The sequence below is a fragment of the Pieris brassicae genome, chromosome 1 (assembly GCF_905147105.1).
Source record: "Pieris brassicae chromosome 1, ilPieBrab1.1, whole genome shotgun sequence".
NCBI lineage: Eukaryota > Metazoa > Arthropoda > Insecta > Lepidoptera > Pieridae > Pieris > Pieris brassicae.
The window spans coordinates 11,617,759-11,634,879 of NC_059665.1; the positions used below are offsets into that span (position 1 = coordinate 11,617,759).

The 17,121-nt window shown below is 35.7% G+C and overlaps 2 protein-coding genes across 2 annotated transcripts; both read right to left on the bottom strand.

Moving 5' to 3' along the window:
• Positions 1 to 2,235: 2,235 nt before the first annotated feature.
• On the bottom strand, positions 2,236 to 3,910 carry LOC123720722 (chymotrypsin-2-like). The gene is made up of 3 exons (XM_045677458.1): positions 3,732 to 3,910; positions 3,260 to 3,428; positions 2,236 to 2,394 (listed from the first exon to the last, which is right to left on the bottom strand). The coding sequence occupies exons 1-3, from the start codon at positions 3,908 to 3,910 to the stop codon at positions 2,236 to 2,238; spliced, it is 507 nt and encodes a 168-aa protein (XP_045533414.1).
• A 7,019-nt stretch (positions 3,911 to 10,929) lies between these two features.
• Positions 10,930 to 13,235, bottom strand: LOC123720732 (chymotrypsin-1-like). Its single transcript, XM_045677468.1, has 4 exons — positions 13,222 to 13,235; positions 12,121 to 12,370; positions 11,219 to 11,320; positions 10,930 to 10,950 (listed from the first exon to the last, which is right to left on the bottom strand). The coding sequence occupies exons 1-4, from the start codon at positions 13,233 to 13,235 to the stop codon at positions 10,930 to 10,932; spliced, it is 387 nt and encodes a 128-aa protein (XP_045533424.1).
• Between the last annotated feature and the right edge of the window lie 3,886 nt (positions 13,236 to 17,121).

The following is a 17,121-nucleotide window of genomic DNA, read 5'->3' on the forward strand; positions in this document are numbered from 1 at the left end:
AAAAAGCTAGAAAGGTACCTGACGAATTGACTGAAGCAAACCGGCAAACGCGCGTCGACTGCTGCGTTACATTACTGAACCGGCACAATAATGAAGGTATTTTAAACCGAATCATTACCTGTGATTAAAAATGGATTCCTTACGATAATCGGAAGCGCTCAGCGCAATGGTTGGATCCTGGCCAGCCAGCTAAATCCTGCCCCAAGCGAAAATTAACCCCAAAAAAGTTACTCGTAAGCGTTTGGTGGACTAGTGCCGGTATTGTCCATTTCAGTTTTCTCAAATCTGGCCAGACCATTACGGCTGATGTCTATTGTCAGCAATTGCAATCCATGATGGAAAAGCTAGCGGCTAAACAACCTAGGCTGGTCAATCGCTCCACGCCACTGCTACTTCACGACAACGCTAGACGACACACTGCACAACAGACGGCTACCAAATTAGAAGAGCTTCAATTGGAATGTCTAATACATCCTTCGTACTCCCCGGTAAAAAAAATGGTAATCTGTTGGAGCAAGGTGCTCCAACAGATTACCATTTTTTTTCGATATTCGGACAACTTCTTGCAAGGGAAAAAATTTAACTCTGATGGGGCAGTCCAAATCGCTTTCACAGATTTCATTGATTCCCGTCCGACTGGTTCTTTTAGTAAACGGATCAATTAACTACCTATGAGATGGCAAAAGTTCATAGAAAACAATGGTTCATACTTTGTTTAATTAAATATATTATATTTAAAAATATTCGACTTTTTGTTCCTCCCATACAAAACGCCAGTTTCATATGTAAGGACCTAATATAAGGGAATGTAAAAATAATCAGATTTTTCAGATATTAGGTAGAATTTATTCTTCTTCTATTCTTGGGTAGACATTCTTAACTAAAACTATTTCTATGGTTGTTCTGATCTATTTAGTTTTCGTTTATCTATTAGGGGTAAGGTTCATTTATACAGCAGCAAACATTCAAGGTGTCGTCATTACCAATTAATTTCTTGAGTATTCGAAAAAAGCGGATGTACAACCAAATGGCCGTGCCTACATTCTTTGTCATCTTTATATATTTAAAGTTTTTAAACTGTCACCTTAAGTTGAAGCACGCCACTATGGAACTGTCTATCAATCCAAGTAGATATTGCCTAATTTGATTTACGACTATTTAAGAAAAGAGCAGCAGTCTGCTAGTTAAGATTATATCCATCTGTTGAGAGCTTTATGGTTCATAAAAAACATTAGTCATAGTTTAAAAAAACCTATAAAACCCAACTTACCTTGAGCACCATATCACCGCGCCGAAAATTGCTAAGTCCCGCAGCATTATGGTAATTGTTACTAAGTAGAAAAATGTAAGATATTTTTACTAAAAGTTATCATCCAATTAGAAAAGTAATATTATTTAGTAGTATATGAAAATATAAGGGACACATATTTTTCTTTCTTGAGGTTTTTTTTTCGGAGATCTAGCCCGTTCTTCTCAATTTAAAGCATTAAATGTGAATATAGAAACGTTATTCATTTTTATTTAATATGAATAAATGATTTTTGATTTCGTGTATTGACGATAAGTGTAATATTTAAAAAAATGTATTTACTTTGTGGTATGCTCATTTCAAATATTTGTGTTTCATATTATTCTAATTTGAAACAGTATTTTGCATAACTCATTATCTGCCTTATTTTAGAATTGATTCATAAATAAGTTATTATTACTTATATTATCGTAACTGTGAAAATAGGCTTATATTTGAACAAATTATCCTATATTATAATAAATTATTAGGAAACATAAAAAAATTGTGTTCTTTATATCATTTAAGGTAATTTACTAATTACAGGTAGATAATTATATTTTAAAATAGACCAATGGAGATTAGACACCATATACATTGTTATAGGGCAATTGATTGTTCTACATTATTTGTCTATATATATGTATATATTTAAAAAAATAAGTACAAATGATGATTTGTCATATGATGACATCATTGTTTAAAGAGTCTAGTTCTGTTTAAGTTTGATTCCCGCTAAAATGGTGTGAAATGAATATACAAAATCACATACTTTAGGAAATAACCAGTGAAAGATGCTAGTAGTAGACCATAATGATAAAGATACATGGGAAAATAACACAATAGACATGTACTATGTAACATGGCAGTATTAAAATTTCAGGGTATTAAAAAATAATTACTTCCATATATAAATATATATTGTTTTCTTTGTAACAACACTATTTTTAGGTAGGTATTGGAAGTTTTCCAACAGTCGTAGAAATCCAATTCACGTACTTATAAACCCTAGTGAATACGTCTGGCTTCCCTTTACCACATGGAATGTTCCAGGATGTTATTCCATGTACAGTTCCATTAAAGACAAGCGCACCTCCAGAATCACCCTGCAATAATTTATAAAAAATCATTTTTAATAAATCTAGGGTTTGGCAAAACGTTGAAGTTATGTACTCATAAAAGTTGAACATTCTCTTCGTATTAAGAAACACTTATAATAGTGTCACTGATAAATTCGCCCATTTCATTAATTTATATGTTGTGTAAATATATATAGTATTAATTAATCATATAGGATGAGTGTAAATTATTTACTTACTTGACAGATGCCTTTGTTAACATCTTTGTATGTGCAGAGTTGTTTATCAGTAATAGGATTCCATTTTTCATACTGTTTAAGTTTGCTGTTTTGACATTCTTGTACTGTTAGTGATTTCACAGTCAACTTTTGCATTCTTTTGGGACGTGTACGGCGGTTCTAAAAAGCGACTTAGAAAAATTAAACTAACTTTAATACCTGTTAAAAAAACTATGGCGCAACCCTTGGTCTTCGTTTCAGATTTCTGTATCTGTTTCGTGATCATCCACGATACTCGCGTGTGTTAAAACCGATACGGAAACATCCATTGGCGCAAAGCCGGGAGTCGTAACTTCCTCAAAGATGAGAGTCGAACGATCTAGTCGACATATTAATTCGTAGTATGAGCGTGAAAGAGCATTATAGATAAATGAACGAATACCTTAGGACTGGACTACTGTACTTCAATAAAACCTTTTCCCTAAGTTGAAATTTACCGGATATGTTACTCGATATGATGTTTTTTTAGGTCAATAAATTAACATAGAAAGTTGTAGCTTTGGGTTAATAAAACACTCACGTCCACACACACGTCACAACATATATCCAAATCCAGCTATTATCAAATCGTGTCCGCCCGGAATGTCCTCTGTCGGCAATTTAACTAAACCAACTTTCTCCCCCAACTGAATTTGTCTGTTGACTAGAATTAGGCTTATGTCGTTCGCAAATGAGGTTTTGTTGTAGTTTTCATGATTGATGTATTTATCAATTTTGTATTTGGCACCGCCACTCCAAAAGTCGTTTGTACCGACCACTACTTCTATTCTGTCTTTGGGATAGCTACAATTCATTTTATATTAGTTTTAATTTGATATACATATACATATCGATATGTGTCACTGCTGATCAAGAATTTAGATTAATATCCTAGTGGAGGTAATTTTTTTAAATATGCTATAGATTCTCCGGTCGAGTAGCAGGTGATGCCAGTTATAGAATAGAGATTACACTTGTGTCTGTCTTGTCAGATAAAACAGATAAATTTATTTATATAATTAAATTATTTCTTTAATATCTATTCTAAAATTATAAATAGAAAACATCCAGCCATGTCGTGACAGGCTGCTAGTTAGAAATACATACTCTAGCATGCAATGGGCTGCAGTCAACACGAACCAATGGGAGATGATAGAGCTTCCACAAAAATGGGTCAACACATTTCGGTAATCGTATACTCTCAATGAAGCCAGGTATGGGAATTCTCCTTCAGCAGCCTCCGTTCCTCCTACTATCTTCGGAACTAGTTTCCAAGCTAAAAACATTTTTATTGATTTACTTCCCGTCTCAGGGTTTGAGTCAGGCTTGATTTCAGTCAAAAGATAAATCTCAAAAAATTTAATCTTATTCGTAAAAATTGTATGAACTTCAGGAACAGTCCTTTAAAAACCTACCTACCTTGTGCAGACCATATCAACACGCAGAGAAGCACTGAGTATCGTAACATGATTATGTATATTGATTCTAGAATAGTGGTTGAAATTTGAATGTAGCTAAGTAGAAAATAGTAATTAGGTGCTTAATTAGCTAATTTAAAATTTAAATTATGTTTTTTTTTATAATCAAACTTTTTTCGTTTAAGGATTATGGCTCGAGTTATGTTTTTGACAAAAATTAAGCATTTTATTGTTATTAAAGATTATTTTTTTAAAACAGTTCATAGCATAAATAACTTATAAGGCCTTTTTTTTTTTTTTTCCGGTTTTAATAACTGTGTGTAACATGAATTTTTGCACTACTTGCCTATCTTATGTAATTTAATACATTCTTTTTCTTTACTCACAGTGGTTGCCTGAAAGAAATCGCTCGAAAGCGATAAGGCCGCCAGTTGCCCTCCTTTTCATTTAATTATGTTCATTTTTTTATATTGTAGTATAACGAAATGTTAATAAATAAATCCCGCTCCTTACAAACGTTGTGTAAAACAAAAAACTTGGCGATTAAAAAGAGTGGCGAAGAGTGTATTGCTAGTCCTTCTCTTCCGTTCTACGACATTCATTTGAGAACTGGTAGTAAATGTAAAATTAGAAGCATTTAATGTATATTTCTTTGTGACGTGTTACCTATATGAATAAATTATTGTTGACTTTGACTTTGCATTTAAAAGGATAATCCAACACAAAAATTATTTTCTATATATTACTCAACGTCCTTGCCTATCTTATGTAATTTAATACATTTTTATTTTTTCTTTACTTACAGTGGTTGCCTGGAAGAGATGGCTCGAAAGCGATTAGGCCGCCAGTTGCCCTCATTTTGATTTAATTATGTTAATTTTTTTTTTATATTGTAGTGTAACGACGTGTAAATAAATAAATAAAAACGTCATTTAGTAACACAACTCAAGGAAACAAATTATTTTTTACAAAGAAAATTAATTTGTTATTTTCCAAGTCAAGCTATTGTTAATTACAAAAGTGTAATGAAAAACGGAACAATACATGTTAAAAGAAAATTACAATTTATTGTCATTCGACAATGTTTTTAAAATTAATTAAATTTCATTTCACCACAGAATTATACACGTGACAACTGTCACGATTGAACACAAATATTCTTATACAAACGGCAGCTCCTTGTCCCGCTTCATCGTGTTGCCTAAATCTTATTTTATATATCGTCAAAAGCATTTAATAATTATTTAAATAAGTTCTTAGTCACAAGGTGCACCATTTATTTCGTATTACATAATGTATAAAAATACTTCTACAAAAAGACTTAAATATAACAAGGCTTTGACAATAATCTTAACCTACACAAAAATAATAATTTTTCTTATTAAAATTTGATAAATAGAAAATTAAAACAGTATACCTTTAATGCTAGATGCATTTGCTTGCTGTATTGCGATACTTATTCTTAGAGCAAGAAAAGCACTAGGTCTGGCGTCACCGGTACTACCAGGTGGCATCTACAAGAGGCTGTGTGGAGTTTACACATTCTCGCTTAGAATCGCTTAGTTTTGGGTACACACAGCGAGGGAAGGAAGGATCTGGTTATTGCTAAGTAACTATTTCAAATACGGGAAGGGCGCGAAAAGCTTAAAAATTTTACGAAGAAACTGATATATTCAGTTTAACATTCACAACAAAACAAAATATAAAAGAGCTATAATGTATTTTTTATTATGAAGAAGTTTAGGGTTCAAGTTCGTTTTAATAATAATCTTTTAACTTTAGTAATCACATATATTTAAACCAACTTTTAAATATATACAGACCAGGCTTATTTTTATTATAACTATGTAGCATGAAGTCGTGCACGAGCTTTATAAAAGCTGTTGGATCTTTGTCGTTAACTGCCGACTACGCTGTATAATATATTTGTAAATATTAAAATATATAAATATTTTTAACTTTAAATTATTCCGTTGCCAGTTGCCTTCAAATAATTATTAGTTCTCAAAAATCAAAAAAAAGAGGAACATTTTGGCAAAGGCCAGAAATATTTAAATAGCAGGTGGTACAAGGCAGAGAGTTGCAAAGTGCAGACAGAAATGAAGGGATTTGGAGAAGGAGACTTTATGGGTCTAAGGCGAGTCAAAAAGCTGATCGCCCTGCTGATCAGACATCGAAATCTAAGGCAATATTGATCGAATGATGTCGTATGTTATAACCGTAAAGTTTAATTGTAAATGTTGGATCAATGGCGCTGGTGTCAGCTGCCATTATATTTTGGTTGAATTGCTATAAATTAGCAGTACCTAATTATATGGGAAATAAAAGAAATATGTACTCATTGCAAATATATTATATATAAATTATTTAATATAATTCTTATTCATCGTATCTTTTATCCAATTAAAGAAAGAGTGTTGACATCGGGATACAGTAGGCTGTCACCACAGCTTTTTGTCCCCCAGGAAACCAGGGCAGCAAGGTTTCCATTACTTACTAAAGGAGCGCCAAAATGTCCCTGTGAAAGTGTGGTCGTCAAAAACTCAAATATTTCGATTCGATTCATTTTATATTAAATGAATCGAATCGATATTTTAGGTTCTTTTGACATCTTATTATATTGTTAAAATTATAAAATGTCTCACTGTTTTCTTACACAAAAATGAACATCAATCAGTTATCAAAAACTAATAGAAAACGGTTTAATTAAAAAAAATATCGCAGCGTAGGTGTAGGATATTATACAGAATTTTTGCGTTTTCTCGAATTAATAAAATAAACAAAGGCATAATGTTTATGTTTTTTTTATTTATATCTTACCATGGGTAGAGGCAATTCAGTACAAGGAAGAAGCTGGCGGTTTGTTTGGATATAGTAATACTTTCGATCGGGTGTGGCATAAAACACGTCTCTCGAAGTCTATATACCCTCGAGAAATTATGTGACTGGATTTCCAGCTTTCTGGTAGAACGGAGCATCAAGGTCATCATCGACGGAGCATGTTCCGACCCTAAACTTGTGCATATTGGGGTATCTCAAGACTGTGTTCTATCCTCGACCCTGTTTCTTCTGCATTTCAATGATATGTTGCTATTTAACAACATACAATGATATGCGGACGACAGCACGGCCCGTATCCGTGCAGGTATTTCCCGGGCAGTTGTCAATCAGAACCGGAACAAACTTGTGTCTTAAGTCGAAACTCTGCTACGTGGCGTCTTTTAAAGCCATAGCCAGCATCGGAATACTGTACGTTGACATATCGAATGGCGTTCGAACCGCTGTCATTGAAGAGAAAGGCTCAAATTTGGAGGCTTTCATGAAGCTTGGTGGGTTCAGCAAGGCTAGGCGGTACTTCACTCTGAGCCATCGCTTGCAACTGTATAAAGCATATATGAGGTCGAAAAGTAGCCCGGTAGCTTGACCTTGAATCGTAAACACTCAGAGGAGTTGTTCGGATTAATACCTGCAGCTGAGTGTCATCATCGGACGCCTGGGCTTAATACAAAATTCGACCCGACCCGACGACGAATCACGAATCACCCCGACGTCTGTCATTCTACAATTAGATTTATTGTTCTTTAAGAAAAGAGCGTCCCAATTCCTAAAAGGCCGTCAACCGCACTCGCGAGCCCTCCAGCATTGGGTATGCCCATAAGTATGGGATCACTTAACATAAGGTGAGCCTTCTACCCGTTTGCTCCTACCTGTTCTATAATAAATTTTCAATCAAATACGATATTTTACATATAAATACAAAAATATCCCATTCTACAGCCTGCCAGTGGACTGTTTCACAGTCTGGTAAATTTATATGTATTAGATGGCAGGAGTATATGTACTGAACTAGATAACTAACAACAACAAGCCTACGGCACCCTAATCATGTACCCTAACACACTCAAAATGGGAAAATGTACATATAAACTAAGATTTTTATCTATCATCGTTATTGCTTGAATAAAGTATTTACAATTTTCCTAACTAAAAACAATAACTAAAATATATTATTAAAAGGAGTCCAAGAGCTTAGGCAAGGTTCCGAAGATACTGGCAGCGTTCCCACTTTGAATAGCTAGGCTAATTCTTTGTCCGAGGTAGCTGCCAGCTCTTCGGTCTCTTGTGATGTCGACTAATGAAATATCATAATTAATTCCCATACTTCACAGTCCCATACTAGACGTCTGCACCAAGAGACCAACAGGCAAAGCTCCACGGATAGGATCGAAGGTTCAAGGTGGTGGGATTATCTCAAAGGTATTTAGGTAGATTATCTAAAGGCAGGTGTAATTCGCTCTCCATGCGAATTAAGAGATTAAGGAGAGAGGTTTAAAATCTTATTTATTGGTATAAAATAACATCTTACATGGCCTCAAAAGAATGAATTACTTGAATGTTTGATGTAAAAAATATAACTAAAAATGAACTAAGTGACGGGATTAATTACCGCTTGAATATCACAATATAAATGGGTAATTTTAATTAAATAATTTGAAATTACTTTTTGCCAAGTTTAACTTAATTGTTTTCAAAAAATAATTACTACTCAACCTTGATATTAATGAGAAATTTCCATCGCTTTAAAAATTGACAAACACTTGTAAATTACACAAAATAATATGATATAATAAATATGTTTTTAGAGTGAAGACATTTTTGAATTCATGAATAAATAAATCACAATATGTGTTTTATAAATTATTGGGGCATTCCTTACTAAGCAAAAATGGCATTTTAAGTATCATTTTTTCCTAAAACTGTCTATTTTCGTCTAATACCTTTTTAGAATCCTATTAAATGCTAAACTTGTAATACAGGGTCACATTTTGGTAGAGTATTTTTTTAACAGTGTGGTCCGAAGTAAACAAGAACACCCTTGATTGACAGAATCTGGACCAGCGAGAAGCTTCCAAAGGACTTCCAAAAAAGGTGATATACGCCAATGCAGCAATTGGAGAGGTATCACCTTGCCCTCGGCCCCTTCCAAGGTTTTCTGCAGAATTATCTTGGACAGGTTGTCTGCAGCAGTCGAGCCTCTCCTTCGCATAACAAGCTGACTTCCGGCCTAACCGCTCGTGTACCGACCAAATTAATACTTAAACATGCGCTAAATCTGCAATTCCCTACTTACTAAGTATGTTGTCTTACACATCAATAAACTTAACGGGTTGCTTAACACTTCTACCACTACGCGTAATTTTTAAAGGTTCTTTTTTACCATTTACCTGCAGATGATACTGGGCTATTGCGTGCTTTACGAATGCCTAATATTTTCATTAAATCTGTGAACAATTCGCTCTCAAACTGCCGGCATTGGTCCGACGTTAGAAAATTGGGCAACTGTACCTATAGATCCAGTTATCATAGACAGCTTTGGTTGGTGTTGACTGTAGCCCATTGCATGCTAGAGTATGTATTTCTAACTAGCAGCCTGTCACGGCATGTCACGACATGGCTGGATGTTTTCTATTTATAATTTTAGAAGAGATATTAAAGAATATAATTAAATAAAGTTTTTATCTGACAAGACAGACACAAGTGTAATCTCTATTCCATAACTAGCATCACCTCCGACTCGACCGAAGTATCTATAGCATATTTAAAAATTTGGTCCCCACTAGGATTTTTACCTAAATTCTTTCCATCAAAGCCTAACTACGGAAAAAACGTCAAATATTACAACAAATCCGGAATATTCCAACTAAGGAAAGAAGTTTTATTGAAATTGTTCTGGGATTTTCACGCATTTGTAAAGACTAACGTTTCAACAAGTTTATTTATAATATCAAAAAAAAATCCTTGAGAAACATAATAAATACGAAATAATTTTAGTCAATAAGCTTAATCTGATATGTATCTGTAAAGCTCTTTCTCGTTAAACTTTCGACTCTCATCTTTGAGAAAGTTTTGACTCCCGGCTTTGCACCAATCGATGTTTCCGTATCAGATTTAACACGCGCGAGTATCGTGGATGATCACAAAACAGATACACAAATCTGAGACCAAGACCAAAGGTAGCGTCTCAGTTTTTTTTAACAGGTATTAAAGTTACTTTAATTTTTCTAAGTCACTTTTTAGAACTACCGTACACGTCCCAAAAAATGCAAAAGTTGACTGTGAAGTCACTAACGGTAACAGAATGTCAAAAAAGCAAACTTAAACAGTTTGAAAAATGGAACCCTATCACTCATAAACTACTCTACACATACAAAGATGTTGACCAAGGCATCAAGAAAGTAAATAATTTACACTTATCCTCTACCTTTAAAGGATTGAATTCGCTTTGATTAGTGATAAGTCATAAGTTAAAGTAGATGAAGCGTGTTCTATTTTTTTGCGAGAGAACTGCGAGTAGCCACGTCCCGTGCGCCTCACTCGCAGCGTGCTTGCCAAAACACGTCTGGACAGGCAGCAGGACTCTTCGGTCAACCTGAGAGCAAAATAATATTCCGTCGTATCTTCAGCAGCCAATTCCGTAAAGAGTTGGTAACTTGTGTCATAAATTTTATTTTTGAATGAAACTATTCGTGGTCTTGCAAGTTGAGCTTCCAAAACTTCGTCGGTTTCAGATAGCACTGCGTTTAATACTTCTTTCAGTACCTCTCATAGGTGGATTTTGGGTACATTGATGTAAGTAGATTTTATCATTAAATTATCTTTCAAAGGCAAATCTTGTTAAGTGATATAGTCGTTTATGGTCACTTAGACTGCTAAAAGGCTCACGAGCTCATAGATCTTTTAAGCATTGTTATTGGTTACGCTCTTTTCTCAAATAGATTTTTTTATAATTAGTTAGGTAATACTTCCATCGGTAGCTAGTTCTATAGTGGCATGCCGCAACTTAAGGTGACATTAAAAAAATACAATTCATAAAAATAATATAATCATCATCTTTCTTTAGTCGTTGGCTATATAAAGGAAATAAACAGTTAACGTTGTTGTTTACCGTTTTGTACTTTTATTTGTTTAAAACTAGTTAAGGCCGTTTTTGCTGCGCACCAGCACCACATGGAACGAGCTGCCCACCTGTGTATTTCCGAACTAATTGGACGTATGTTACTATTGCATAAAATAAAATATACTTTTATTTCAAACGATATTTATTTTGAATTATTAAATTGTTCATTTAATTTTGCTCTGTATCCAATAGTAGAAACCATGGACTGAAGCAAATACATCAGGAAAGTCGCCGGTGCAGGGATATCCCCAGGACACGACTCCTATTTGACGAATTCTGTTGTTATTGTCCTGAATGACCAGAGGACCGCCAGAATCACCCTGCATGAGAAATAATAACAATAAAGGCATATTATTTACACACCTATTGAACTTCTTCCCATTTTAATTACAATAATCCACAAGTGAGTGATTGTATGTTTTGGCCTCAGATCGCTCTCAGAACAGAAATTGCTCACTTTTTTTATAGGTGTGTAGGTGATCAGTCTTTTTTTCCATCAGGATAAGAAATCATGATTCCTTACGATGTTTTAACTTCTTCGTATGAGCAGGTATCAAATATTTTAATATCGCCCGTTCGTAACGTGAAACTATGATCTATTAAAATGTGCTGATTACTTACTTTGCATGCACCCTTGTCTTTCGGGCGCTTAACGCAGAGTTGCCCGGCTTCTATGGGACAAACCAACAAATTCGGGTAAGGCGATTTTTCAAATTGTTTATTGCAGTCGGCATTGCTTATTGTTGTAAACTCCAACATTTGTAAATCGTTTGGTACGATTCTCCTTTTCTGTAATAATAAGCAACAAATGTTTACCAAAGAGAGAATGAAGTGTTTCAATTTTTTTATAAATAACGCAAATGATGAAATGTAACGATACTTAAATAATGCTGAATATCATTTTGTTACGCATTTATCATTAAGTATTCCGTTTTTTGTGTTCCATACATAATATTTTGCCTAATAAAATAACATTTACTTGTATTTATTTTTAAAGACACGAAGCGTCCAGCCCAGGAGGTCGTGAGATTCAAGCGAAATAGCGGTCTCAGTGCAGAATATTACAAAACTCATAAATTTATAAAAACATCTAGTTAATCAATTTTATTAATCTACTCACATAGTTTACGTATCCCCATCCAGTCAAGAGACTTTTCTTTCCAATGGGTGCCATTTCTTTTAACAACTCAATGGGTTGAACCTTATCGCTGAATTTGAATTTGCCTTGGATCTGTATGATGGCTATGTCATTCTTTATTTTCGGCTTAGAATACTTCTCGTGAAGGACCAATTTCTTAATCTTGTAACGTTCGCCGCCTTTATTGATCTGGTGACTGCCAACTACTAAAGACAACTCGTTAGCTCGTTTTCTGTAATCATTTCAAGTATATCTATAACACATCATTAAAGTTCGTAGTTCTTCATGAAATTATAACGTGATGTGGTTACCAGGGTCGGGATCATAACTCCTCGGTGTGAGCCAGCAAGGAGGGGAACTTTTAGCAATCAAATACAATATAAATAGGAATGGAAAATATACTCACTGATTGCCTTTGCAATGAGCTGCTGTTAACACATACTCTTCGTTTAAAATAGACCCTCCGCAACTGTGCCATTCTTGGTTTCGTTGATGACCAACCACCAACTATTCGACTGTCTCCATCAATGGCTTCCGAAATGTTCACTTCGCCTGTGAACGTAGTTTATTTTATTCGGCCACATTTTCATGTTAGATTAATATATTTTGCCCGGGATTCGGCATAACTAGTATTTTGTGGTGCGAAAATAAATATTAACATTATTTGGAAATAGTAACATCATCTTCAAAAAAATGCAAATAGCACAACAAAATTAAACGAAACGGTATTTGAGTATTATTCACCAAAAATGCTGACCGAGTCGTGTTTGAATCTTTCGTAGTAAGACTTCACAGTATTGGGTATTCATATGTATTCTAATTAAATGAAATTTTGTGAATGAAAAATGTTTAACCTTGTCGAAGTGGTGTGTGGACGCCAACTCCATCCATTGGGCTATGGTAGAGAGCTCCAGGTTGTGGTGGTACGTTCCACACGTAGAAGGGCACATTGGTCGCGATTATATAAAAGCTGGCAGCACTGGCATTGCCGCAGAGATGATTGTTTTTTCGATCTTTAGCCCAGAGACTTTACAACCCTCTCGGAGGCTAAATATCTTTTTCCTGCTCGTGGTAGGGTCTAACACCGCGAGTACCATGTCGTACTCCCCTTTGATCGCTCTGTTGAGAATGCGGAATACGTCCATGTCACTTATCCCGGGTATCCCTGCTCAGCCAGGTCGCAGGTCGGTCTTAGTGACTTAAAAACTCATCTGACTCTAGTGAAAAAAATCCTTTATTTAACGAAGATACAGCTAATTGTTTTATTTTTATTTATCAATCTTACCCCAACGAGGAAAGATTTAAACAAACGTTCTCAAACTTTTACCATCTCAGCATTAAGCCCATTCCTGAATCCCACGCAAATGTTCCTTTAAATAAAATTTAGGGGATATATTTTTTTGAAGTTGGACTAACGGCCGTTAAAACAGCGATATTTTCTTTGTCTGTGCCATGTTTGAGAGATTGACACGGCGGGGGTGCTTTCGGCATAATATTCGTCAGTGTGTTTATTTCTGCAATGTTCAAGCGATTGAGGATTTTTCCAAGAAAGTCGTGACAACTAATACCTTTTCTATAGCTTTGGCCACATCGTTGAGTTTAGGATGTTACATAATTAATGAAACGTTACTCAGGTATTAATAGTGCCGTCTGCTCATTTTCATTTCAAAACGAAAATTTTATTTTAGTAAAAGATCGAAATTTAATATATTTACTTATCTTTGCATATTCGGTATCGTAAATATCAAGTAGTTACGTTGCCAATTTATTACCTATGTTACCAGTTAAAGTTTGAGAATAACTGAATCTTTGTGATACTTGAGACGGAGTAAAATCGTGACTTTTGTATATTATTATATTAGGTCCTTACACATGAAATTGGCGTATTTCGTACTGGCCACTTTGACCTCAAACACCACCTCTTTGGTTAGGAATTCCAAATTCAAATTTGTACAGCTATTTACTCATGTATTTGTGCTTCGATGACCGTCATTCATTTGTTTTTTTCTTCTGTTTTTTTCTGTTTGCGTCACTCATTTTACAAAATGGAAAACTTAAAGTATCGCATTATTTACGAGTACGAGTTCCGCCGTGGCACTAGTGCTGCGGAAACGACTCGAAGGGTGAATGATGTGTATGGCGGTCATGTTGCAAAAGAAAACACAGTTCGTTTTTGGTTCCAACGTTTTCGTTCTGGAAATTTCGACCTGCAGAACAAGCCCCGTGGACGGCCTGAGCCCCAAGTTGATAATGAAGTATTGAAGGCTATTTTAGAAGCTGATCCATCGCAAACCACGTCCGAGTTAGCTGCAGGCTGCGGTGTTAGTGATAAAACTGTTTTAACTTGAAGCAAATTGGGAAGATTAAAAAGTTAGAAAGCTAGAATACCTCACGAATTGACTGAAGCAAACCGGCAAACGCGCGTCGACTGCTGCGTTACATTACTGAACCGGCAAAATAATGAAGGTATTTTAAACCGAATCATTACCTGTGATGATGATGTTCATTGCAGTTTTCTTAAATCTGGCCGGAGTATTACGGCTGATGTCTATTGTCAGCAATTGCAAACCATGATGGAAAAGCTAGCGGCTAAACAACCTAGGCTGGTCACGCCCACGCCACTGCTACTTCACTACAACGCTACCACACACTGCACAACAGACGGCTACCAAATTAGAAGAGCTTCAATTGGAATGTCTAAGACATCCTCCGTACTCCCCGGACCTTGCTCCAACAGATTAACATTTTTTTCGATATTCGGACAACTTCTTGCAAGGGAAAAAATTTAACTCTGATGGGGCAGTCCAAATCGCCTTCACAGATTTTATTGATTCCCGTCCGACTGGTTTTTTTAGTAAAGAGATCAATGAACTACCTATGAGATGGCAAAAGTGCATAGAAAACAATGGTTCATACTTTGATTAATTAAATATATTATATTTAAAAATATTCGACTTTTTGTTCCTCCCATACAAAACGCCAATTTCATATGTAAGGACCTAATATTATCCAAATTCACGCAGTCCACGCACTCAAGCCGGCTAACTTTGACTGTTGTTTGGAACATCAGGTAGGTGGCGGTCTTAACAAAAATACCAGCACTCAAAAAATTATGTAAAAAAAAGGTATTAAAAAATCTATTTAAACGTCATTAGTTCCGTGAATATTTCTTTCGCGAGAATGACCAACTAGAAGGCTAGGATATAGTATAGAGACGTAGTAAGCTCGTAACGGAATAACTTTTTCCATACATACGCGAGTTGGATTGTATTGTTATTAGATGAATAAATAAAGTTTATTTGCTTATTTCATTACGGGAGAATATATTAATGCTATACAACAATGTCATTAGCCTTTAATAAGGAGATAATCATCATAAACAGTTTCGAGTTCACATTTTCAGTTCATTGCTTAATTAAAGATTATTTTAAAAACGAAAAGTAAATGTATATATATCTGATCTCTAGATCTGTATATGATATTGGTCGTAAGCAATGAATATTATGTTAATTTGTTTTCAATAAAAGATTGATTAGGTACTCTTAATTTCCTTATTTTAACTAGTTTTTTTACTTCCATTAGTAATACCTAATTGAAACGAATTTAATAGTTTCGAACATTTAGTATAATGTTAAGCTCTTTTTCCTTTATTTTATTTATATGTTATTAATTATTATTAGAAATATAAAAATATTACCTAGCTAATGGTAATAGCCGAGTTCAGAGAAATAGAAATTTAAAATGTTTATTTAGATTTTCAGCGAATATATATCATAGTTACTATCACAGCGTTGTGTCCTACAGTATTCTAATATGAGGTGCTAACCTCTGCTGCATATTATATCTCTTCGGGGTATTTGTTGTGTTTAAGGAATTAAATATTACGACACTATCTGGTCAATATATACTTGTAGCCTTGACTTTCACCAGTATAATACTCGAAACAGAATAATTCTAGGCGTATGATCCGGATCCTGATCCTGAGGCGATGAATCCTAGTGGGAGTGCCATGCTGTTGCTTTCGGGCTTCAGCCAATCGGGCAGGCACGACCGGGGAAGTACCACTGTCTCACAGAAAACCGGCGTGAAGTGATGCAATAGGTTCATCTTATTGTACTCGCGTTTCGTGCGGTGAGTGAGACTCCCGGAGCCCATCAATTCCCCCCTCCCCCAGAATATGAAGATGCAGTTTAAACAGAGATTACCCCAGGGGGGTACCACACGTTTCCGCTGTGGAGAATCCCCCTCTGAGCGTCCATCATCGGAACAATCAGTATTCGGTGGTGGATGCACAGGCTGCCCTTCGTATTCTGGGGTGGGCAAAAACTGCTTAAAAAACTATAAGTTTCGATCTCGGGGCAAACGGAAGAATTTACCGAAGGCATCCCCTTCCACGCTCTCAGTGGACTTTACCAATGTTAGGGGGCTCAACTCTAATCTTAACGCGGTTCACTTTCACCTCGAAACTGCGAAGCCGGCCTTATTCTTCCTTACTGAGACTCAGATATCCTTCCCGGCTGATACTTCCTACCTCTCCTACCCGGGGTACAAATTGGAACATTCATTTGTGCCGCGGGCGGGAGTTTGCGTGTACGTCAGAGAGGATATCTGTTCTCGTCGCCTCGGGTCGCTTGAAGGAAGGGACCTATCTAGCCTCTGGCTGCGCGTAGACTGCGATGACCATCCGCGATTCTACGCATGCCTGTATAGGTCCCATAGCGGAAATACCGAAACTGAGCGACTCATTGAGCACATCCAAATGGCTACAGATTCCCTGCTCGAAGGGGTTCCTACCGCTGAAATCGTGATACTTGGCGATTTTAACGCTCACCATGCCGATTGGCTCGGTTCGGAAACCACCGATCACGCGGGAAGATCCTTTCACGACTTTGCTTTAGCTTACGACCTGTCACAAATGGTCCCTGCGATTACGCGAATACCAGATGTGGATGGTCATAAACTATCTTTGTTGGACCTTCTGCT